Source organism: Mycteria americana, chromosome 14 (assembly GCF_035582795.1).
Source record: "Mycteria americana isolate JAX WOST 10 ecotype Jacksonville Zoo and Gardens chromosome 14, USCA_MyAme_1.0, whole genome shotgun sequence".
NCBI lineage: Eukaryota > Metazoa > Chordata > Aves > Ciconiiformes > Ciconiidae > Mycteria > Mycteria americana.
Genome location: NC_134378.1, coordinates 15,959,835 through 15,983,837, shown reverse-complemented (window position 1 = coordinate 15,983,837; position 24,003 = coordinate 15,959,835). Strand labels below are relative to the sequence as shown.

General features: G+C 47.9%; 1 protein-coding gene across 1 annotated transcript in view; it reads right to left on the bottom strand.

Moving 5' to 3' along the window:
- The window catches only part of COL20A1 (collagen type XX alpha 1 chain), a 56,294-nt gene extending 37,194 nt beyond the window's left edge, over positions 1–19,100 (bottom strand). Inside the window, exons 1-17 of the mRNA XM_075516953.1 lie at positions 19,028–19,100; positions 16,445–16,555; positions 14,548–14,691; positions 14,148–14,306; positions 13,063–13,263; positions 11,656–11,811; positions 10,791–10,910; positions 10,452–10,616; positions 8,700–8,864; positions 7,171–7,343; positions 6,386–6,515; positions 5,737–5,882; positions 4,282–4,405; positions 3,669–3,808; positions 3,324–3,453; positions 2,654–2,796; positions 1,462–1,594 (exon numbers count right to left, since the gene is read on the bottom strand). Of these exons, the coding sequence (XP_075373068.1) occupies positions 1,462–1,594; positions 2,654–2,796; positions 3,324–3,453; positions 3,669–3,808; positions 4,282–4,405; positions 5,737–5,882; positions 6,386–6,515; positions 7,171–7,343; positions 8,700–8,864; positions 10,452–10,616; positions 10,791–10,910; positions 11,656–11,811; positions 13,063–13,263; positions 14,148–14,306; positions 14,548–14,691; positions 16,445–16,555; positions 19,028–19,100 (2,413 nt within the window). The remainder of the gene's footprint in view (positions 1–1,461; positions 1,595–2,653; positions 2,797–3,323; positions 3,454–3,668; positions 3,809–4,281; positions 4,406–5,736; positions 5,883–6,385; positions 6,516–7,170; positions 7,344–8,699; positions 8,865–10,451; positions 10,617–10,790; positions 10,911–11,655; positions 11,812–13,062; positions 13,264–14,147; positions 14,307–14,547; positions 14,692–16,444; positions 16,556–19,027) is intronic.
- Positions 19,101–24,003: the final 4,903 nt, after the last annotated feature.

Here is a 24,003-nt window from a genome sequence, read left to right as displayed (position 1 = left end):
TTCCCACACATCCATTGCACAAGCCTTATTCTATTTGCTGGCATCCACAAGTTTCCTCTGAACCACCAAAGATCAGCACTGCCTCCTGGAAATCATCACCCATCCCTTCTCCTGTACCACTTCTTCCCTGTGGGCACTTCTTACTTTAAACATTAAAAAGAAAAAAATCACCAAAGACATTGATTGCACATGTAAATATTGGCCCTGAGAATTGTGTGGCATTATCCTGAGTCCTCATGCAAACTGACCAGCAGCACCCAGGCACTGAGACTCTGGTTTGGCTGCGCAGCTGCACGCCTGATTTCTTTGAGTGCTTTGCTTTCTTCATGCAGCAAGGCAAAGTCTGACATGCCTAAGGCATCCTTGTTCCTGAACAAGGACAGCGGCTGACAAGCAGGAGTCAAATTGCCTTCCTTGTCCCACCAGGGTGCCGATGCCAGCAAGGGCTGGCTTGGTCAAATATGCCTAGAAGGGCACCATCGCATGCCATTTGCAGTGGGCTGAGGGAGCTCCTCTGACATTTTGTAATTCACGGCTTAAAACATAGCCATTCATTTTCCGAAGCCTCTAAACAGCTCTAATTGTCCCTTTATCATTATATACCTGTAGGATGCTTTCTTTTTTTTTTTTTTCTTGTCAGTATGCAGCTCCTAGGTACTTACCTGAGGTAGCCTTATATAAACATGTTATTATTATTCATTATTAATAAAACCTGACCTTCTCATTCCAAGATTGCCATTTACTCTGAGCTTCATCAGCTCAACGCCAGCCTAAATGAGTTCATTCTGCAAAGGAGGTTGAGAGCTGGGAGATGGAGGAGAGGACTGCTGCAGTTGAATGACTTGTATTCCATTCACTGCCAACAAAGCCATTATACAAGCAATATTAATTAAGAGGACCTCTGGGAGTGCCACTTTTTAACCTCCTATCCTGCCTGTACAAAGCGAGATTTAGATAATGCTTCCAGGCAGAGTCTGCCTGCAGGATTCTCTCTTACTTTTGTAAGTGCCCTCAGATGAAGCACAGCTCAGCAACGACGTAGCTGAAGAAATCCTTACCCTCCTTAACAGACGATATTTTACTAACAGAAAACATCCATTAGGCAGCACAGTGACACTTTCAGCTGAACACCCTACAGAAAGCCAACTGATTTGCACCAAGACACTCTACAGAAGCAGGGAGGGAAAGCAATGTATTCTACATGAAACACATTGCAAGGGTATCAGATGCCTGTAAGATGCACCAGCCTGCTTGTGTTTGCCCAGCCTATTTTTCTCAGGACAAATTCAGAACACTTTAAGACAGAAGGCTAAATATCTCTAGCCACTTTCAGACATTCAGGTTTGGGTTTTCAGAGCTGGAGATGACCAGATCTGAGCTGCTGGTCTGTGATGGGTTCTGAGGCATCCCATGCCCTGTTTATTATCGCTAGGCTGTGGATACCGAGCACCGATCACTTACTGGTCCTGTGCTGAACAGAAACTGTGTCACTTCGAGCACCATCTTTGTAATAGGCCCAGATGGATATTTTATAGTCAGTGTTCTTCTGCAAACCTGGCAGGACAGCAGTTGCCACATTTCCAGCAACGGAGAGCTGCAGCAGGGGAAGAAATGAGTCAGTCAAGTCCCCCAGCATCCCCAAGCTAGTTCATGCCATCCAAGCGTCTGTGGGTTGCACACATCTAAGCAAAGGCAAAATTCCATCCCTGATTAATGCAGAGTAGATGCCCATGTATTGCTGCCCAGTTACATTTAGCAGCTACTTCACTATCACAATGTGGCCCTCTGACACAGGGCAGTCAACCTGCCGTGGGCATGAAATCCCTTTGCTTAGTTTCCAGCTTTTAGATGTGCTGGGGCAGAAGCCCCGGTACACCCCTATTTCAGCCCAAACACGAAGCATTGTACGAGACCTGTGTATTTAACCCACTTCAACTGCTGTTTGCGCTCATACTGAAAATAGGGGCTTGAGATGGAAGAGGTCACCTGGTCCATCCCTGCCCCTCCTGCACCAGCTCTGTCTCTGGTCATTCTCCTCTGTGTGCTCCTCAGCTGGACCTCATCCTTCTTGAAGAGAAGTATCCCAAAAAGTAGTTGGTGCTTACTAGCACTGAGGAAAGCAAAGGTTGCTTCACCTGACTTAGAGGCGATACCTCTAGCTATAAATACTTGAGTATTACCTTTGTCTTGTCTACAACAACTTGACATTGTGGTCTGGTGATTCTCTGCAAGCCCAGATCTTTTTCTACAGAATTGCTTCTTAGCTATTTGTTCTACATCCTGTATACCTGTAATTAATTATTCCTGCCTAAGCTTAATACTTTCTGCTTGTCCCTATTGAATTTCATCCTTGAGATTTTCCAGAACACTTCTGCAATCTTCCCAGAGCCTGTAGGACTCTGGCCGTGCCATCCCGCTGTCCCTCCTGCTTCCAGCACTCAAGGTGACAGCTCCATTGGACAGAGCCAGACCCAGGACAGACCCTGTCTTATTCCACAGCCTCCTTCGGCTGGGTGTTGAACTGTTTAATTTCTTGAGTGCATTAACCTGAATAGTTTTGCCCCTCCCTATGCCACTCTTGCAGGTGAGTTCAGAGCCATCAAGCAGGCACAAAGCCAACCCAGCCTCCCCAGAGCTGTGCATGGGTCCATACCTCCTGAGGCTTCTCTCCACCGACTGTGCTCCATTTGATCTGATAGACAACCACATCAGAGGCAGCGACAGCTTCCCACTGCAGTCGGAGGCTGTTCCCGGAGAGCTCGGTAACCTTCAGTGCTTGCGGCGGGGGGACCTTTACTGAGGGATGCAGAAGGAAAACCAGCTGAAGCGCAGGCACTGACAGCGCTTTGTCAGAGCCAAGGTGGGAAGCAGATGGTTGGGGAGCAAAACATCAACCAGGCAGATGTCCGAGACCAGCCTGTCTTTCACTTCTTCAGACCCATATGACAACAGCCATCAGGACAGAAAGGGGTACATTATTTTTAAAACCCTAATTAAGGAGGATTATCTCATTTGTGGAGAGGACACATAGCACACTGGTATTGTAAAGGGGAGAAGGCCACAAGGGCTCTCAAGGACGCAGAGGTTAGTGATACATCATGCTTTTTCTTCATTTGCTGCCGTTCTTTATTCCTTCCACCTCATTTTAAATATAACACAGTTGGACATACTCACACCCAAAGAACAACAGTCATCTGGGTTTTGTGCAAGGGTTTTGGCCATAAGCTGCTGGGACTGACCTTCAAAGCATTCTGGTTCAGACACACACAAGCCAATTTTGTCACCCGTTACTGGGACCAAAAGCATTTCCATTCCCTACTTACAGGTGGTAACATTGCCAGTAATTGGAAAGGAGTCTCCTTCATCATACGTAGATCGGACACTGATGAAGTATTGGGTGAGGGAGGACAAAGGTCTCAGGACAGTGGATGTTGCAGTGCCAGGAACATCTACCTGCAGTGGAGGAGTTGTATGAGTATTAGGAGAGGAGCGTGGGGACAGCTGCAGAGGGGTTAGCACGTGGGTGGCAACGGCATCCAAAGTGCCCATTTCAGAGTTAAAACACTGCCAGCAGATAAGCCCTCCCTGAACCACGCAGCTGAAGGAGAACAGGACAGTATCCGACCTCCCAAATTTCTTTCCCTTCTACCAGCCCCTTGAGGACTCACCTCCCCAGTGTTGCTCCCTCTGCTAGAAACATAGGTGACACGGTGAGCTTTCACAGCCGGAGACGCAGCCTCCCAGCTGACTCGAACGGACGCGTGGCTGAGCTCAGAGAAGCTCAGGTATCTGGGAGGACTCAAGGCCACTGCAACAACAGTTAGTGACAGCACTCCGAGGCTTCACAGGCTGCACGACTGCAATGCCACCGGTTGCTCCTGCTACTCTTAGACAACCCCACCTTGAACTAAGAAACTCATTCACCTCGTGGGAAAATATTCTCTTTATGTCACTACCATACATGCCTCTGGGATGTCATGAAAGGCTAGCTGGGCTTTACATGAAGAAATAGCCAAATAATTACCTTTTTCTCCCCAGACAACAAAGACCTCAGGGAACAGCTCTTTCAGGAGTCCTTTTTCAGCAGGGGAAAATCACTCCTTTTTCACAGCTCACCATGTAATTAGAGATCCCCTCGGGGACCAATATTCACTTAAGATCAGGCAGGGAAGAGGCATCGTGTTTACAAGCCACATGCGCAATATGGGAAGCACCTCACTTAACACGTCTCTCCTTCCTTAAGTGTTTAATAACAACTCAGTAAGCAGCAGCAGCACTTACAGGTGGTTTCCTGGATGCTGGCTGGATCACTCGCATCTTCCCCATACATCGCATACACCGCGACAGAGTACTCCGTGCTGGGCAACAGCCCATCCAGCAGGACCTCAGGCTGGGCCACCTTCACCTGTCAACAGAGAGATGCTTTGGGGGTACCCTTCAGTTCTGGGGTACCCACCAATGCCCTCAACAGAGACACAGGCCAAGGTCCCTTTGGTTACACTAAGGGGACTTGTCCACTTTGGGACTTCACCGCTTGGGTAGGTGCTCTACAGTGGGCAGTGCTCTGCCTCTCTTCCCAAGGGACACCAAGCACGTTGGAGGTACACATCACCTTCTCCTGCCCTGGTCTGCAGGGGCGTAAGTCTCTTATACAAAAATGATGCTGCTTTTGGGTTGGGTCAGGGGGCATGTGAGAGATGTGATCCCACTTTGCTCAGACACATGGGAAGCTCTTGCAGAAGAGCTGCCTTCTGCAAGCAGATCCATAGCAGCCGGCTTGCTGCCACCTGCCGCTAACACAGCACGGCCACAGCTCTCCTCCTACAGCCCGCTCGCTGCAGAAATGCACCCCAGAGACTTTTAGGAGTCTGCACACAACGGAACACAGTTTTATAAAAGGCTGGGAACATTTTAATGCTGGTTTTGCAGACGTCTCGTAGCCTGAGAGCATTGCACTGCAAGACGGGTAACTGCAGAAATGTTCTAATATGCTAAAATACAATTTTAAAAGTTGGTCTCTCTTCAAATGTTCTGAATCTAAAAAACAACCACAATTATGCACTGAAAGCAGAGTATAAGCATTAATTGCTCTGTTTTGAAAACCAAACCATCCTGCAATGGCTCCTATTGCTGTGCATTCAGGGGGGAAATCTGAGTCAGAGGCAATACATGTTTTCCCCACTCTTTTTTTTTTTTTTTTTTTTAATTCATATCCTCAACCTACAGGTACTCCAGATAATTCATTAAAATGCACACATGACAAAGGGTTCTTAGATGTTTTTAAGGATTTTCCATTCATCGAGCGTTGTTTCATTCTTACGCAGTGTCATAGATCTGTTTCTAGAGGTCAGCAAAAACTGCCCTAACAAATTTTCAATTAACATTTTAACATAAACACAGTAAAGACATTTATGTACAGCCTCAAGAATACGGCAGTTACACTTAGGGCTGCAAAGATGTGAGTTCAGTGCCTGGGTTTCCAGGGCCCCGTGAGGCAGTCAGTTCTCTCCCTATTGCCTTGATTTCCCACGTGAAACCCTCACAGTCATAAATCGCTTTGAGATACACCATAAAAAAAAAAAAAAAATCTTCCATGAAAGATGTTGCTGGTAATAATGCTGACACTTTTTTTTTTTTTGGTAAACACATGATACCAATTCACAAAGGTTAGAGCTAGAACTAAACTCAGCCCAGACAGAGAAAAAACGATATTATCATTATTCTTATGAACTCTACCTCTGTCGTATAGTCCTCTGCTCCACTGGGGGCTGCGGAGCAGAGCACCAGGTACTGCGTGGCTCCCTGGGCTGCCTTCCAGCTCAGCCTGATACTGTTGTGGCTCAGCTCAGAGATGCGCAGGGAGCGAGGGGAAGGCAAAGGCACTGAAGGGAAAAACAAGGCAGAAAGATATCGTCAGTGTATGAGGTCTGCGACAGCACAAACCCCAGAGGAGACCTGGCTTTGCCACAGCTACTGCAAGCTGGTGGACATCTACCCCACATCTAACACAGTGGAGCAGCCACTTTACAGAGAATAGGTTTAATTCACTTGGAGTCCAAGGATAAAAAAGCAGCAAGGGGTTGCAAGATATTTCTAGAATGGTGTGTTACTGAAACGTCAGTGGTCTCCTTTGCAGAATGACGTGGGTGGAAAGAGACCCCTGAAGGTCTCTGGTCCAACCTGCTGCTCAAAGAGCAGGTTGCTCAGGGGCTTGTCTGGTCAAGTTCTGAATATCTCCACAGATAGAGATAGCTGTAGACAGACTGAACTTGAGGAATGGGGAACAATACAATGTCAGGCTCCAGTCTGAGATGGTCACAAAGAAGGAGCTTTGTTCACCTATCATAACCATGCATCGGCATAATTCTCTCTACTCACGACCTACATGTGGAGGTGACGCCTCTCAGCCCATCCCCAACAACTGTGTCATAAATAGGAAACACCGACACCAGGTACTCCGTGTGCGAGGTCAAATTGGAAAGCCGCAAAGAGGAGACTGCTCCATCTAAAACCACCTGAAAGCACAAAGGAGGGCTGTCAAGACAGGGAGGTGCTAGCCACTCTTTAGCAAAGGAATGGCTGAACTGGCCTTCCCTAGCAAGCGTGGCTTCTTTGTGGCAGATCTGTGCCCAGAAACATGAAGTCCAGTTGCCCTCTGAATTTTGTGCCAGCTAGCATCTCCCCAAAATAGGAGGCAATAAGCTTTCCTGTCCTCTAAGGCTGGGATCTGTGCAAACACCAAGCACAAGACTCTAATCGTGCTCTTACTGAAATCAATGGAAATCTATCAACAATTTGGATTTGCTTTCTAAGTCATATCCATCACAGATGAGCATCCTTAGACAGGTCTGTGTACCTGAGTGTCCTCTTTGAGTCAAAACAGAGACTTTAGGGAGGGGATAACACTTCATAAGAGAAAAATCAGCATCAGCATGTCTTGCAGTATTTCTAGCAAGATGATATTTATCCCATTTCCTCTTCTGTCTTGTCATCCTATCAGCTGATCACATTTACACTCATTATGCGTTTAATTTCATCTCTGGCTTTAGCTGATGTCCCACAAGAACTGTACCTCTACCCTCATCTTTTTGTCTACTCAAGTCTACTTGAATTCCCAGCCACCATCTGGAAGATACTGCAGCCTCAGATGTCCAGAGGAAGGTCTCTCACCTCTTTGGGGATACCACCCTTAGATGGATAATACACAATCCGATATTTCTTGGGTGGTCTCAGAGGAGGACTCCAGGTCAAGTGCATGCTCTTAGAGGTCACAGCTGATATTTTAAGGTCAGTTGGGCTCAGCTGGGGACCCGTGTTCACAGGGATATCTTTCACAGTGCTGCCTAGGAATTAAAAACACAGTTACTTTCTTATATTCAGACTTCTCATGCCAAATGTACTTTCCAGCTCATAAATATGAGTGACATTTTTCAAATCAAGTTACAGTCTCCTTCCCTACAGAGCATAGAAACTGTTCCAAACTGCTCTGAAATAAATATGTCAAAACTGGGCATACAGAGAACATAAATACTCCATAGAGAACAGGCTGTGTATTTTTCTGGGTGAGGGGAATATTTTTTCAACACAAGCCTGCATTTTTGCGTGTATCCGAAAGATGACCCAGCTTTCCTCAATCATGAAAATTTGTCAAAATGAACAAGCAGAAGTTATTTTGGTTTCTTTTTTGAGCAGCCCATCTTTCTTTAGCCTAATCTGCACCTTTGAAAAATGCCTAATTATATCAAACAAGTACAAATTAATAAGGATGAATCAATTTATTTATATGAATCTCCAGAGCATTAAAATAAAAGTATGCTTGAAAGTTAGACTTTCCCATTCTCCTTAGGCCAATCTTAGAGCAGAGATGGAAATATGTATACAATATTTCTCCTGAGGATCTAAGCTAACATCTGGAGTGGTTCTTCACTCTCTTGTTCGTCATACAAGCTGCTCTCCAGCAAAGGAAAGAAATAGGCTGTTTGATTTTAACTTGAAAATGCCTTGGAGATCCATCATTTAAAGTAAAGTGTGGAGAAAAAAAAATGTGTTTAGATGTTTTATCATCTCCTCTTCCTACCTCCACATTTCCTCTGTACATTCTTCCTAATATATTCTCAAATTAGCTTTTTTGCTTTTTCTGCCTCCTCTTGGTTGGAAGAAACTCAGAAAAGGAGATGGTTACAATGCATTTTTCAGACCATATGAAAACTGAAGAGGGAAAAGAAGTCCCCTCTTCCCTACAATGGTAGTTATTGTCATTAGATGGTTATATACACCAAGAGTTATCCAAACCCCTGGTAGGAATGGCTGTTGTCTGTATTGGCTGACAGGCCAAAAGCAGATAACTAAACCAAGAGCATCAGAATGGAGACATCTACAGGTAACGTCTCTCTGTGACTGGTTAGAGGCAGCAGGGAGTCTGCAGTGGAGTGAGAGTGGAAGAACTGCATCCAGAGGGTCTTGTAGAAGACAACGATCACAGGAGAAACTGGCCAACACATTGACATGGCAAGGAGCATCGTCAGGCAGCAAGAGGACTAAGCAAGGAGATCAGCAGTGGAGGAGAAGAGTTAGGTGGTGCTGACAGGGTGGTGGAGCTCATGGAGGGAAAGGTATGAGAAAGGGTTGATCTTGATGGCAAGGAAGGTGGATGGTGAGCAGAAGGAACCTCAGCCCTCACTGAGGAGGTTTCACTTCACCTGCATTTTCCTTGTTGCTCTTCTCTTTGATCCTGGTGCACAGGACCCGAGTGAGCCTGCCAACCAGAGAGCTCAGCAGTGGGAAATCCAGCACGTTGTACACCGTGAGCTCCAGCGGCTCCGAGGCCACCTGCTTCAGCTCTGCCTCGTCCGCGTTCTTCACCCCTGCAACCAGAGCAGAGAACGAGACTGAGAAAACTCCCCAGAGAGGAGCAGCTTCTGCCTCCTGCTTCTGTGTCGTTTGTTCAGGGGCAGGATGGGTCCACTGTCATCCTGCTCTCCAAGCAGATGGCCTCCCAGTCATTCCAGTGGGGGGGTGGTGTTGGTGTCTAAGAATGGCCTTGGACTTTCCTGCAGCAACAGGTCTCAGTCCAGCCCGGGAAGGGCTTTCAAATCTGTGGGCTCAGAAGGTCTTTTGTGGCCTGGAGACAGTCTAGTGAATCCTTCTTCTATTTTCCTGCCTCCTCATCACTTGCAGGCTTTGCTACCAGGAAGCAGATATGTTTCACCCTAAGAGGCAGTTGGCATAAACGGGGGAATGAGTGAATGAATAAACAACAATTTTATATTTATGAGGTGCCAGCACACCCCACAGAGAGTCTGTTGTTCATCAGAACATCACATTGCATTTCGAGAGTGTCAGGGATGAGCAAAAATAAGACCATTTGTTTAGCAGAACTTCGCCAACACAGGGCATCCTCCATCCCTCTCCTTCTGCTCTGCATCCTCATTAACCCTCTGCAGACCAAGCCCCACAGCATACAACTTATTTTGCTTCCCAGTGCTAGGCTCAAGGTCACCCTAGTATTGTCAAGCAGTAGCATTGCCAGATGGGGATCCCACCTGGTTTCTCAAGTCCAAGACCATTACCTCAACAGCTTTGCTAGCCTCCTTCCCCCTTGCTCCTGCAGTGAAAACCAAGGCATTATTGAGATTAATACTGAGGTCTTGATGTCTAAGGACCAAACAATGTGATCTTCCTCTAACCAGAGAGGAAAGGCAAAGACCCCAGCCAGGAACAGATCTCCAAGTGATTTCAGGTACACAGTTATTAGTCTGTTGTGCCGCACGACTTATAGCTGAGGCTCAGCAGCTCCACTCGGTCCATGAAAGTAATCACAGTGCCAGCCACTTAGCTACCTAATCCTAGGCAATAAAACCTTGCTTGTGTCTTCCCAACATAATCTAGCACTTAAAGTTTTGGAGATTGCAATTTTAGGTGAGTTTTCTATGTAACTTTATTGCCCGTATATTAGTCTAGCAGACTTGTTTAGTCATCAAGGACAGAGCTGCTCAAGGCCACTTTATGTCTCATTATTGCTGCCAGATAGCAAAGAGCAGATAATGTTATTATTCAGAGAAATGGAAAGTTGTTAGCAGCAGTAATTATAAAGGAGGTCTCCTGCCCTCCCCAATACAATGTTCTCTTGCCTAATTCCACAGCTGAGAGTATTGTTCTCATGGCACAGGCCTCTGAGGCTCGCAAAGGTCTTTATGGATAGGGGGTGTGAAATATCTCATGTGAATGAGTGTTTTTTCTAAACAAACAAACTCCCTTTTGAAGACATTGCCTGTGCTGAATAAATGAGTTAATTTTCATCTTAGCCACAATGTAATGAGGTCTTACCCATTACCTTAGTTTTAAAGCATCAGGATGCTCCTATCAAAGTTGAGCGAACATAACCTTCAGTTTGAAGAAGATCAAAAGTAGGTTGACTTAGTCCTACAGCTTATCGATGGCTGTGATCTTACCAATGGCAAATATCTCTATGCCCAGGTTTTTCAATGTCTGAGCAGCCAGGTTGGCATCATCCTGGGATTTTCCATCAGTCAGGAGTATTACCAACTTCTCAGCCTCCAGCCGGGCACCAGCATCTGGTTTCAGATTCTGCTCCAGGACGTGGGTCAGTGCCAGGCCTGGGGAGGAGCAGAGATGGATGGTGTGCTACAGCCTTGCAGACAACCCCCCCCACCTTTACTCTTGTCTCTGCCCCCACTGGCTTTGGTCCCCATGGAGGTCATCCCATGGCAGCAGCTTCCCCCTCTGCAGCTGCACAGATCATTTAGCAGAGACGTGAGAGCTGGAGTTACCTGTAAAGGTGTTGCCGCCCTTGTACCGCAAACTCCTCACGGCCTCCAGGACCTGGTCCCTCGTAGAGTAAGCGCTCAGATCCCACTCTGTGCGGGGATCGCTGCTGTACTGGGACAGCCCTGGGGAAGGCAAGAGCTATCAGCATCATGCAAGCCAAGGTAAGCTGCAAGAGGAAACTCGTTCTGGGGAGGCAGCATCAGGCTTGCCATGGGAGGATGACACAAAATAATGAATGGGACTGGGGGTGAGCAGATTTGGTTTCTAGCTCCTCTTCTCTTCATGGTCCTTGTCATGCAGACAGCAAGGTGGTGTCTCAGGCCCCACTGGGTACAGTGGTACTTACCCCTGCGGTGGTGCTCTGAAGTATTTGATAAGGTCTCAGTGTTAATCAGGGTCAAACTAGTCGGCTGCAAGGAGTGGGAAGGATTTACACTGTTTTGTTTCACGCACAACCTGGCCAGTGCCATCTGCTGGGGTTAGCATCACTCAGAACTGGAAGCAGCACCGTTCTTAGCTGACCTCAAAGCAGCTCCAAGGCAGCATTGCCACCACATCTGTCTGCGCAGCGGTGTGGAGGCTCAGCACCTCGTCAGAGGTAGGCAGCAAATCCCAAATGTGTCTCAGCATCAATGCCCGACCTGGTGCTGCCCAGAAGACATCGCTTCTGTTCACTGTGCAGCTATTTCTTACAGCCACTAGAGGCCAGAGCTTGCTACCAGATGGGAAAAGCTGTCAAGAGCAGCAAGCAGGACCCCACCCTACAGGAATAAAAGCTCCTCAGAGGAGCACATAAGCACAGGAACAGAGACCAAGACCCCTTCGAGCACGGACTTCCCAAGGTCAGGAAACAGGAAAGTGTCCTACCTACTCTTATCTTGTCTTGGGCGATACTGAATGGGGAAATCAAATTGCTCAGAAACTCCTTAATGAGCTTGAAATTGTTGCGTCCGATGCTCCAGGATCCATCCACAAGCAGGACGATATCAGTCATTGCAGATGTGTCACACTGAAACTGGGAACCTGGTGGGGGGATAAGGTTTGATATTGAGAGAAGCAATTGTAAAGGAGGAAAATCCGCTTCATTTTTAAGATAAAAAGCAAATCTGCAGTGTAAGGCCTTGTCTGGGTGGTGGACTGGACCATCTGCCAGCCTGACGCATCCCAGCATCTTGGGAAAACCACGTGGCTAAGGGTAACCCATCTCAGTACCAAGAAACTGAGTGGTGTGCAGCTGCATTTCTGCAAAGAATGGGTTAAAGCTGTCGGGAAGTGTGTGCCTAACCCAAGCGCCACTGTCTGCAAGCTGTCAGCTCCATTACATCTCAGCCCCAGCCCAGTGCTTCCCTTTTATCTAGCCTAAGGCTCCAAGAATTGCAGGTGATTACTTAATTCCATTCCATCACGAGATCCCCTGTGGGCTATAATTATTTCGTGGCTTTATATTAAATCCAATCTCCCCGTAAAAACCTGCTGGCATCACAGGCACTCAAGCCCTGCCTTTCTCCCCACCCCAGGCCTGCAGCTTAGCGGAGGATAAGATAGGGCATGTTGCTGATCGAATGCATCTTCCCCGAATATTTTTCGGATGGGGGATTTTCCATCTTTGGTGGAGGGAAATAGATGATCCCGTCAAGATTCAGTGGGCTGCAAAGAGGTTACTCTCCTATCTCTTTTCACAGCCATGGATTCCTACTGGTCTCAAGGGACCAAATGAGCCTGCCCTGGCCAATCCCATTCCCACCACTTCAACAGTGCTGTGAGCCATCTGCCCTGCCATGATCTCAACTGGTGAATCTGAAAGATCATCATGGATCAGTTATCTGTGAAACACAAAGAACAAGTCCAGGAGGTGGAGCAGGTTGGGCAACAAACATCACTGATGCGCTCCTTCCCTTCTGAAGGCTTGGGAAGGTCCATGGCTAGGGAGTCTGTTGAAGTACACAAACTCTTACATGGATCTGTCAGAAGCAGGGGGGTGGCAACATGAATAAAGAGAATAGTGGCAAATCAATAAATTAAACCATCTGGAAGGAATTTTTGGCCTAGCTCCAGTTTGCCTTAAAATCTGTGATGTTCTGCAGATCTCCCAAACTTCTCCAGTGATTCCTGGCAGTTCTCTAAAGCATGACCTAGCAATTAAAAGCACTATCAGCAGCATTTGTACTCTTGAAAATCTTGGTGACAGAGAGTGGGATGGAAGGCTTGTATTCAACGAGCTTTAGGGGAAACAGGGGGGAAGAAGGAGCAAGACATGTTTGAAACCCCTCTCACCTCGCCTCAATGAATCCTTTGTGGGTTTTTCTTTTCCTGGAGACTCTCGCTCCGAGTTTGCAGGAGCGCGCTGGGATGATCTTGTGGTTGTTGGTGTTGCTTCTGTCGCGCTGGCCTCTGCGCTGGGCTGGTTTCTTGTGGTTTCTCCTGAGCCCTTTGGCTGAGTCCCCTTCTGCCTTTTCTTTTCAGCTCTGTCCTTTGCTGTGCTCCAAAGAAAAAAAAACCCATTGTCCCTAGCTGTGTTATCCCCATGCAACCTGCTGCAGTTGTCAGCTGATTTCAGCCACATTCGACAGAGGCATAGGGGGCTCAGAGAGGATAAAAGTCCTACAACCTTTTGCAAATAGGTAGTTAGATAGAGGAGACCATCTTCGTTCATGCCTCTCTGAGAGGGCTGCAAGCAGGCTCATGAGTTAATAATAATAATGTCAGTAACAGATGACATCAAAAGTTTGTCCTTCCCATTATCTTTGATGATGAAAAATAATGAATGTTTATAAAATATAAATGCGGGAAAACATACTGTGGCACCTGATACCCAGTGTACTCTCCAGATCTCAGCAATCTGTGACTCAGAAACATCCCGTGTTAGTGCCAGTCTTTTTGTACAATGGCCCTGATGGATCTTCTTTCCATCAACATGTACAAGTGCTTTTTTGAACCCGTGCAAACCTTGTTGTTAGACACATGACAATCTATGCAGTTATATGCAGTCCTCAGCCACAGGGGAGAGCTCACACCTTCTTGTAGACCATCTGCAGCCTAGGAAATCAGGCATCATTAGCCCCAGAGCTTTGGGAGAAGTTTGTTCTCAAAGGATCCGCTCTCAGTTGAAGGATTTGACTGTATCTGCTTAATTTGAATACCTGTCAGCCCCAGGAAGACATGGATGTGCTTTATCAGGCTGGACAGTTTGGCTGGCATGAGGGGCAAATATTTTTAGCTTGCTCACTGTGTTCTTGTAGTTCAGAGATGCATGCAAGACATGAGACTGGGCTAGCATGCCCCACTGAATGAACGTCCCTGATAAAGTAGGGGTTGCAGGGGGAGGGTGCGAGTGGTTTTAGGCACAGCTGTGCACCCACCTGGCTGTGTCAAGACGGCATTCAGGGGTGGTGGGGTGGCCTCTGCCACCTCCCTGTGCTCAGCTGCTGAGGTTCCCAAAGAGGTGAGATTCTTTCCTGATGCAGCTCCTGAGTTTCTTCGGTTATTTCTAGTCTGGGATGCATTTTTTAGCTCCTCTACTGTAGGAAAACCAAAGACAGGGAAAGAGAGTCAGTCTAGACGGGTTTGTGAGTCACAGTCCGTCCTTCATCTCCTGGGTCTTCACCATCCCCCTTTCAAACCTTCCAACCAAGATAGTAACAGGCTCTGTGATTGCGGCATAGTCTACAGGGCATACTCTGGAGGATGAGCTCTTAGGAGCCACATCTCCAAGAGCCTCAGGAGCTCTCTGAATTGTAAAATGTAGCACTTTCCACTTACTCACAAATTTCCTCTTGGCAAACAGGGCTTCCTGGGAGCCGTTGAGCACGTAGACCTGCAGCGTGTATTCCTTGGTAGGGCTCAGCCCCCCCACTGTGGCTTTGGGAGTTTTGGTTTTCAGCATGACTTCTTGCTCCGAGTCCCCTGAGGTGGGATGAAACCACAGGTCAGAGACTGTTAGAGCTTAAATTTAAGCTGACAAGTAGCAAAAGCGCTGCTGAAATGCAGGGAATGTCTGCCTAGGGACCTCAGTCGACTCCTATTTCTTTTTTAATTTTGTGGATCTCTGGTTTTTACCCTTTTTCCCAATCCAGAGTTGAGAACATTTGGGTTTTTTTTTTAAATCCCTGATACATGCCCAAGATGGAAAACCAGTTCCCATCCAGCATTAGTGCAACTCTCACCAACTTCTCCAGGAGTTGCTGAGTGAAAAGCTGGTCTTCAGAGGGTAAAGACTGGGCAATTACTAGTAGATACTGCTTATGAAACCATCCAACCAATTGATGTGCTTGATGTCATACGTGACAAAGTGAGGAAGCGGCTTGGTGTTTTTGGAGGTCATCACTGGCACTTGGGACGCCTCTTACTTATCCCAGCCACTCTCACTGTGCCATCTCTGCAAGCCCCGTCTCTCCCAAGGGCAGCTGCTTTCTGCGGGGAGACAGCTCATTTCTGGGGCCGGCACTGCCTCCAGACCCCTCCAGCCATGTCCTGTGGTTGTGGGACCTGTCCTGGGGCTGTGATACCTCGATCAGCCAGGACCTGAGGCATTTCTGCGCTGGCACGGCATTGAGCAGATGAAGCAATGCAGCTCTGCAAAGCAGCAGCCAACGCTGCATCACTGTTTCTGTGCTATACAAAACAAAGGGAGAGAGGCAAACTAGCTCCCTAAAAATCCTCTGATTAAGAAAGGTCTACAAACTTTAAATTATGGAGACGGATGCATTTCTGACCCCGCCATCCACGTGCTCATGCCTAGGGCTGGAGACGGAGCTCCCCAGCCTACGCAGAGGGAAAGCCTCAGGCATGTGCCGGGAGCGCCGGCCGGGGATTCCCTGCATTCCCAGGATGCTCATCGCTCTCCACCGAGCTGAGGCCCAGGGAGGAGCAGGGCAGGGAAGGAATGAGAAACCTCCTGCTCCAGCTTGGGAAACAGGTGGGGGCTGAGCTAAAAGCGGGTGGATGATCACAAGAGCTCTGCCGCACGCACTCCTGCCTGGCAGCCCCCTGCTCTGGCTCGCTGGGAGAGCGGCGGTGACTGAAAGCCAAATGCCAGCCAAGGCTAAGGTTGCCTCCAACAATTGCTCCCCACCGAGGGATGTCGTGTTCTTCCAACACCACCAGTGTAAGCATCCGAAGTCAGGGAAAGCTGGAGCTCGGCTGGGGCAGGGAGCCAGGGGGCTCAGCCCCACACACATACAGGGTCAAGGACTTCCCATCCCATGTCCCTGCAGGTTGGGGGAGAGCTGGGAGCTCCCGCAGAAGAACCAGACAATGAACTTTCCTCATCTTTTTTCTCACACAGTCCCAAAGAGCAACACTTTCTGGCTAAGGCTTTCCCCTAAGGGAAGAGGGATGAATTTCATCTTCCTCTTGTGAATGGGCGATAGAGGGACTGTGCCTGCACTGACGTGGCACTACAGACTGCTCTCGTGGTGGCCAGAAAAGCTTCTTGTCTGTACCGTGTGTACAGCCCAGTGGGAAATTTTGATCTGGGCAATCAAGACTTGAAACCAGAACAACCAGCAGGTAATTCCCTCTGCCTTACCTCTATCACCTTAAGTCTAAATAATGCTCTTACTTAAGTCCTGTTGTCCACCAGTCAAAAGGCGGAGCTCAGTCCCTCACTCATACACAAATCTCTGCTGGGTTTGACATCCAACGCGTTAGCACATACCTGCCATGGGCTTTACCCGAACTTTGTAGCCATTGATGTTCCCTTCGGTCTCTTTCCATTTCATTTGGAGCCTGTCTTCTGAAAGGACAGTGAGTTTCAGCCGGCCTGACCCTGGGGAGGAGGAGACATGTCCATGCTGTTACGGATGCAATTCCTCCCTCTGTATACGCACCCACAAAACACCACATACGCCGTCTCCCCTACGGACACGGGAACAGTTGCAGTGCAGAGGAAACCTTCACCATCCCATGCAAGTCCTCAGCATCCCCTCACGCTGCACAGCAACGCCTGCAGCCCCCCTGCACCTCTGCCAGGAAACCTGCCCAAAGTCACTGCAAATCTGTAGCCTCCACCCTATGTGAAGAGGAGTTTCTCAGGTGCTCAAATGAGACCTCAATATATACTGCTGCAAACAGCCTGCCATAGAGCTGAGGGCTTTCTCTGCACCCCTCGCATCTTGGAGGACTCTCCCGCGAGTTTTCATGCAGAATGTTTTTTTTCAGCAAGTGTGTTTAGTGCAAACATCTGAAATGGGAGGGCAAGAAACAGGTAAAAGGGCCCAGTGAGGCTCTTCAATAGGCTTGGGATGCTGAGAAATAAAGAAATTCTCAAGGTGATGGATCCCATACTTTCTGCAGAAAGATCATTTCAGAGGCAGCTCCAAGGAACAGCTGGGTTTAGAAAGTAAAAAAAAAAAAAAAAGAAGAAGAAAAAAAGAAAGAAAACCTGATAAAGTGTAAATAACAGTTCCGGCAGGACCATAACTCATGGGCACCAGCTTGTATCAGCTTGCTGCAGGGAGCAGCAAACTAAATGACTAATCCTGAGGAAAAATATCATATCACACAAGGAGGTAAAAAGAAGAAAGAGACATTCCCTTGTCATCTCCAGATTTCACAGATATCTTTTAAACCCCAGCTAGATGTCTGAACTCATGTGTCACTCTCTGAATCAATGATTCCTTGGTAAAACATAGCCGTACTGTTGTACAAACGTCACCGGATGAAACTTTTTCACTTGACTGGACATAGGATGGCAACTCAGCAGATTTATCGCCCCTCCTTCCTGACACTGTACCTACAGCTGCCTTTCCTGCAGGCTGCCCTAACTTGCAATGAGTGAGCGCTTCCTTTGCCCGCACATTACAGGCATCTGCACTCGAATGCCCACCCTCATTTGCAGTTGTTACCGATCTCTTTCCCTTTACCATAACTCATAAAAAAAGCTTAGGGTGACCTGGATGTCCAGCTCAGGGCTGGCAAACTGTGTGTTGCACGGGACTCCTCAGGTCCCTAATCTGGTCTCGCATCACATCCAGACATCTCCCGACATCTTTGCCGTGAAGTCACGGCCCAGGAAAGCAGTGAGAGCTGGCAGTGAGGACTTGCTTGTCTCAGCCCAACATCTGTGCCTTAACCTTTCCTCATGGAGACTTCCTGCAGGCTGCCCAACAAGCAGATAACTATTTTGGGGAAACAAAGCTCAGATTCACATCTCACCCCAGGCAAATCTGAAGGGCAAGAAAGAAAACATGGGGAAGAGGGGTGAGGGGCAAAATAAAATCCCAGAATCATGCCTAAGAGAAATGGTAAAAGATCGTGGAACAATGAGGGGAATTCATAGTTAGATTAAACATGGAGCTGTCTTCTTTTGGCCAAGTGTGGTCCAGCTCCTCGGCCATCACTCTAGGAGCTGGAAAGCTAAAAAGGCAAGAATGTCCCCAGACAGATCAGAAAGGACAGCATCCTCTAAAGCGCCATTATGTGCTGGATGCAAATGAACCCCAGTGCCATGAAAGCTCCACTGTTTCCCTGCCCTGTGTTGGATGTGTGCTATTTGATGCTGTAACCTTGATCTCCAGCTGATAGGGAGTTAAGCCCAGATTTAACTGCAGAGGCTGGTCTGGAAGATACTCTGAAGTGCCATCAACTCTCTAGAAACCTTTGTGCTGACCACTTCCATAGAAGGTTCAAATATAATATAAAGGCGGATCTTCAACATCAGAAAGGCTATGGTGAGGTGCTATAAGTATTTCCTGATTATTTATGGTACTATGGGAGCCCTAGATGTTACAGGAGGAATGCACCTCATGTGCTTTCTTACCCAGATGTTGCACCACATATCACCATATACGTCCAAAGCAAGAGTTTCAGCGTGCAGGACAGATGCAGTGACTAACAGAAGCAACACCGCTTTTTCTTCCGATTTCTCAAGCTCCATTTGCAGATCACATAAGCACCCTTCATTGCTTGTACAGGCTGACGTGCATTCCTGGTGCGAGGGAGCGGCATGCTGAACTGCTGCTGGTGACGAGGACAGGCTTTGCAGGGTGGGGAGGGATGGAGACCTCTCCCCACATGGGCCCCCTTATCTCCTGGTGCTCTTCATGTGTGGGAACAGGCTGTTTGGAGCCTCACCAACAGGCAGCAGAGCACAGCAGCCCCCTGAAACCCTGCGTATGATGGGAACGTCCCTCGCATGGGGTGACACTGCCAACGGGAAGGGCTCGGGCTGGGCAAGTGAACCCAGGTGACAGCCAAACCATAGGGAATTGCACAGAGCAAGGGCAGGAGGGCTCCTTACCTTGGCCCGCTCGTCCCCAGACATGGCTCGCCACAGGCAGGCAGGCAAAAAAGAAACAAGTGTGAATCAGCATGGTGACCAGGACCTACGAGAAGGCAAACATGAGGACGGAGAATTAAAAGTTACATTTCACCATGACAATACCCAGGTTTTTTGCAGTCCTCAGTTAAGGGACTACAAGCCGAGATACAGCTCTATACATCCCTGACAGCACTGAAAGAGTGGATGGAGAAGCACATACTGAATTTTCCTGCAAATCCTATATATTATTTTACATTCTTGGTCTCTCCAATACAGCTGTTCAATGCCTAAATGGAGTTTATACACCCGATGGGGAGCAGGCTTTGACCCAGTACTCCTCTCAGCCTGCTTGGTCCTGGAGGTGGGCACTGCCCTCTTGGTAGGACGATCTCAACAGTGGTACAATACGTGCTGGGTTCTGCTCTGATCACAGAAATAAGCAACGTTGGCCCAATCAGTGGACAAACATAGATTCCAGAACAACTTCTGTTTTAAATAATACAGAAGTAATTATTTCCAATTATCATGACCAAAATCAATATAAGTATACAAACATACAGCACCTTTCTCATGTCCCTGCAATGCACGCACTGATCATAAGGGGAAAAGCATTTAGAGGAGCACTCTTTGGCCAACAAGCTCCTTACACCACAGGTTTAATGACCCTGCAGTCGCTGTGATAAAGCGATTATGCAGAAGGAGGGATACCACAGACCTAGCTGAATTTATATCTCAACAGTTTAGAAACAAGGGTTTTATTTCTTACTTCTCCGTGGTGGAGTTCCCGAGAAGTTACATTCAGGACTTGTTGGGATAGTCTTGTTTTAACTTGTTCACCTGAACAAGACTGAAAACAGATGCAGTTACAGACTTAACCACGGCAGAGATCAGTTTGACTTAGAAGTAACCTCTGCGGCATTGCCAAATCTGGCTAGCTAAGGACAACCAGCCTACAGCCCACGGACATCGAGCACCTTCAGTTATCGTTGCTGGCCCGGATTTCAGTTTTATTCAGTTTGGGTCAGAAATGTCAGGTCAGCATAAAACCACCCTGATGGAAACAGTGCCTCCCCCTCGTCTCAGTCTCAAAATACCGGGTTTAAAACACATGCTGTTGGCCTTTTGCAACGCATCATTGGCATCTGTCATTTTTGTGTTACACATTTCAGCCTTATTGCTTTTGGCAGAAGCAGACCATACACAAGTTTCCTCCACCGCCGTCTGCAGTGACATTTCACTTCTGTTCATTTTGATGGACAGGTATTTAAAGGCTCCTGGCAAATGCCTATTTCCCCTCAAATACGTCAGCTTTTTAGAGATTTCAAGGAAAAACAAATATGCACGTGAATGACCCAGCCATGATCTCCTGGGGTTTAAATAAGTTCTAAATTGCTGTAAGAATGAATAGAGAAATATGCAAGTTATAACAGGGAGATGTTAACAACCTTACTCAGTCTGTGATTTTTTTTTTTTTTGATTGAAGATCAGGTTATACAGAACAACTGTGGTGTAACTGAAGCCCTTAGCCATGGGCAACACTTGCTTTTTTCTCCAGCTAATAAAATGAAGTCATTGCTTATAAAAAACAGCAAACATTTTACAGGTGGGTTTCAGGAATCTGACTGTCACCTCAAGAAAAACAAAGCCTGCCCCGGCTGCAGAGGTACACGTGCCGAACAACAGCAAGAAGACTGCATTTTTGAAAAATTCCCTGAATCAAAAGTTCGTTTGTGCCATTTTGCAATGCCACTAAGCTGCTCTTGATTGTCTTGCGACTTCCCCGTGGCTGTGCTGGCAAGCAGGGTGCCAAACTCTGGCAGAAGCACTGGATGGTGTATGATCTTTTCATGCTAAGCAGGGTTATACATATCCGAATTCCAGTGACATAAACACACGGGCTTCTCCAGCCTGCACTGAACCGGGCTTACTGCAGGGTCCGATTCAGCCAGGAGCTTCCACCCTGATGTGTCAGTTCAGTGCTAACCCAGGTTGGATCCAGTAAGTCCCCCGGGCATGGATCCTTACTGCGACTAAAGCAAGGAGCAGGGACTTCATCCCTTCTTCCTAGCTCAGAGGCAGACCCCGCACTATTTTGCTTCTTTGCCAACTTTCATTTTCCTACCTGTAAAGCAGGAATAACAAATGCACCTGTTTGAAGGGTGGAAGATACAGGGCTGGAGGAGCTCTCTCTTCCCCACCCTGCTGAGGTCCTGCTCCGCAGGTTACCTGCTGGACCCCAAGCCCCCACTGGGTCTCCACGGTCCCTTCCCATCCATTTCTGCCCTCGCTGGTGCCACCATCCCGCCAGGCTGAGCTGCGGACCCGGGGACGGAGGGGACCACGGTGACATCAGCCTGCTGGCAGGCAGACAGCCTCCGGCACGCCGATGCCTCTCTCCTGTTACTTGCCCAGGGAAGGAATTTGGAGACAGCGACACATGGAGCATGTGGCATTTCCAGGGCCTGGAAAATGGTGGGGGGGGGGGGAGACACTGCTTCCCACTTGCCCCAGCTGTGTGCTCAGAGGGGATTTGGAGGTTAAGGCAGTCAGAGATCCCCTTATTTGTACAGGAAACTTTAAAAGTAGTTGCTTTAATTAAAGAAAAAATAATTCTATGCAAAAAAAAAAAAAATCCCTGCCACATGTTTAAATCAGCACAACTAAAAGTGGGGATCTGGGGGCACTGTGAATTATTTCCACCCTCCACAGCTGCAGTCTGGGGACATTTGCATCGTTTTGCATCCCAGAGGGTATCACCGTCTCTGCACAGAAGTGCTGGCAGAAGCAATGTCACCTCGTGGGCCACTCACTGCCGGACACGTGAGCAGCGGCCGGGACAGCCCTGCAGAAGAGACCAGCGACCTGCCCGAGGCAGCCAGCTGCAGGGATTACTCTGTCCCACACTCCCCAAGTGCTTTGCTAGTTAAAGGACCAAAAACAGATTTAAAAACCCACGTTCATCAACCCCTTTCTGTTTTCTCACAGAAATCGCCTGTATTTCAGTTCCACTATTGAACAAAAATTCTCAATTATCCCAGCACCAGTCTGAAAAAAGTAAGGCACAAGTTCCACTTCTAGGCTGAGCCTTTGCAGCTCCCCACAGCCCGGGCAGGCTTAGTAACATCGGCTTGATGCCGACCACACCTCCAGGTGGGAAAAACCCACCCAGACAACTGCTATTGCTAACAACCCCTTCCAAGTACTGTCCTAACAGCAGTTTCCCGCAGGTTTTATACTATTAACCACAAAATAGAAGGCAAAGAAACCAAACCAACAAAGTGCATTTCTTACAGCCATCACTCCAAAAGAATTGCTAATTCCTGGCAATATTTAGATCTGACCCGCAGCAAATACGAGTCTTGAAGCTACCTCACCATAAGAGGTGAGACCTGCCACCCCTGTGCAGCATCAGCACCCGAGCTGAGCTGCGCCAGCTCCAAGTTTCCCAGAGAGCAAAACCCTGCAGAAGTTCCCTGCCCCGCCGACACCCACGCACGCCCCAAAACAACACATCCCCTCCTCGGCACCCCTGCGAACCGAGCCCCAAAGGGGAATGAGCCACAGACCTCTGTGGAGCGGCGCAGCTTTCCCTGGAGTCAGCCGGGAGGTGCGACGAATCCAGCTACATTCTTAAATTGTGGGAGAAGCAGCCCTGGCGCCTCGGCTGCTCCTCGGCGTGATTAGAGATTTCAATTCCCAGACGTCAGGAGGGATAAGGAAGGGGAGGGAGAGCAGGGGGAGAGGGACAGCGATTCCCCCACCTCCCTCTCACCACGCAGCGGAGAGCACCGCTTGGCCCCTACGTGCAGCTCAGTAAAGCGTGCATGAAAAGCAAGAGACTGCTTCTATGAAAAGCAGTAACTAGCTTTTAGTGGTTTTGCTAACTAAATATATGGCTAGGAAGCTGCACGCTGATTTCCTAAAGCGCAGCAACAAGTTGTGGCTCCCACCCACTGTCAGACTCCCAGGGATGAAGTCATTCACATCCCATTCACATCCCATTACATATTTTTGAGAGTCCGGCGTTTGCACTGAAGGCAAATTGCATTGCATTTGTTTAAGGAAATTAAGCACATCTGTAAGTTTTGCAAGGCCAGAGGCTGAATCACAAACTGGAGCTCGACGGTGCTGCAGACTTCCCAGCTGTGGGATACAGCCCTGACCTCCACCGGCACGCGGTCCCCAGCCCCAGGAGCGCCTGGGAGAGCCGCCCAGCTCCGCGCCAAAACTTTTTCGGAAAGATTTTGTCCTCGTTGCCAGGAATGGAACAACTGACAGTGGCATTTCTCATTACAAATGGAGGCCAGATTTTCAGCTGCATCTCTGGGGACTGTCAGCATCAGTCTCCCATTGCAACAGAGCGAGCTGCAGGAAACTCGCAATTGCCATTCTATAGGAAACACAGGCACCTTTGAAAGTGTCAACTCAGACAGAAAAAAAAAAAAAAAATCACAGTTTTTAAATATTTGTGCACACTAAAGAAACATTTGGTAGTTCATTGCCATTTCGCTTTATAGTCCAGTATTTAAAAACATCAGAATATACAGACCAAAGGATAACACCAAAAGCAATCACTTAAATCTTAAGACAAAACACGGAGCATTTGGTAGTCTGTGCAGAGAGAGTTGTCACTGCCCTACACGTAAATACCACAAATTACCTCTTCTGTAATTCCTACTGGATTTCAGTAGTTGCTCAGATTTGCTACAGTTTACTTTAAAACTAGAGGGAGGTGAGGAAGGAAAGAGCACAGATCTCCTGCACTTCACTTTCAGGGAATTCAGATCCAGAGCTAAAATGCGTGCTCTGTTTATGTCAGAAAAATCTGGAGCTGCTTCCAGTCTTCCAGTGCTTATGTTCAGGTCGTTGCTTTCTGGCCTACCTTTCCCAAGGTGCCCACAAAATGCTGTGGTCTCCCGACTTTGACTTTAGTCCGAGCCCAACGCTCTGGATTA